Raw genomic sequence first — 775 nt, forward strand, 5'->3', positions numbered from 1 at the left:
GACTGCAAGTGACTTTTTAAAATTCAAAAACTAATTGCAGAATTTCAAAAGCAAACTTGATAGACAGAGCTGGGAAACTATACTACTATTAATTAGGCCTGTACTATTTTGTTTGTTATGCCTTAGACACAAGAGACTAAGAAACAATGCTTTGCAAATAAAACTGACTAAATCTTTGTGTTGTTTCAAATCTACAATGAATTCCTCTTCAGATGAAGCAAAAACAAAGACCCATTTCATAATTGTCCAAAGAAGAATCTTTCATTAAAAATGTCATTACTTATTATCCTATTCATAACTTGGTAGTTACATTTTATCATACCACAGAACATTTTCTTCAAACACGAATATAGGTACTGAAAGAATTATCCACAGGTTTTGCAGGTGGACATAAATGACGTAACTCACCTTGACTTGAGACTAGGGCCCTGCTGTTCTTTCCGAGCACAACTGGCTTGTTACCAGATTTCGTCATAACCATTCCCACATCAGGTGGCTGCCCGCTGACACCCTCGCACACTGTGAACTCATATTTATTTCCATTTACATCTGTGAGTTCTTTGGCACTGAAAAGAGAAGCATGGTACAATTAAGAAAATGTAAGAAATTAGCAAAAAAACAAAGAAAAGGCAGGGAGGGTAAGTTACCACTATAAGGAATACAGAATTTAGATTGTACAATTACTTCAGATATCAAGCTTCCTTATATGTATTTGCATGTCATTACCATCTTTCTATATGGATGTGTAGCTATGTGGATAGGAATAAGGATATGC

At 35.1% G+C, this 775-nt stretch overlaps 1 protein-coding gene across 1 annotated transcript in view; it reads right to left on the reverse strand.

Moving 5' to 3' along the window:
- LOC119581733 (cation-dependent mannose-6-phosphate receptor-like) overlaps window positions 1-775 on the reverse strand; it is a 17,359-nt gene that overhangs the window by 2,290 nt on the left and 14,294 nt on the right. Inside the window, exon 2 of the mRNA XM_037929864.1 lies at window positions 409-566. Within this exon, the coding sequence (XP_037785792.1) occupies window positions 409-566 (158 nt within the window). The remainder of the gene's footprint in view (window positions 1-408; window positions 567-775) is intronic.

The sequence above is a fragment of the Penaeus monodon genome, chromosome 15, assembly GCF_015228065.2.
Source record: "Penaeus monodon isolate SGIC_2016 chromosome 15, NSTDA_Pmon_1, whole genome shotgun sequence".
Taxonomy (NCBI): Eukaryota; Metazoa; Arthropoda; class Malacostraca; order Decapoda; family Penaeidae; genus Penaeus; species Penaeus monodon.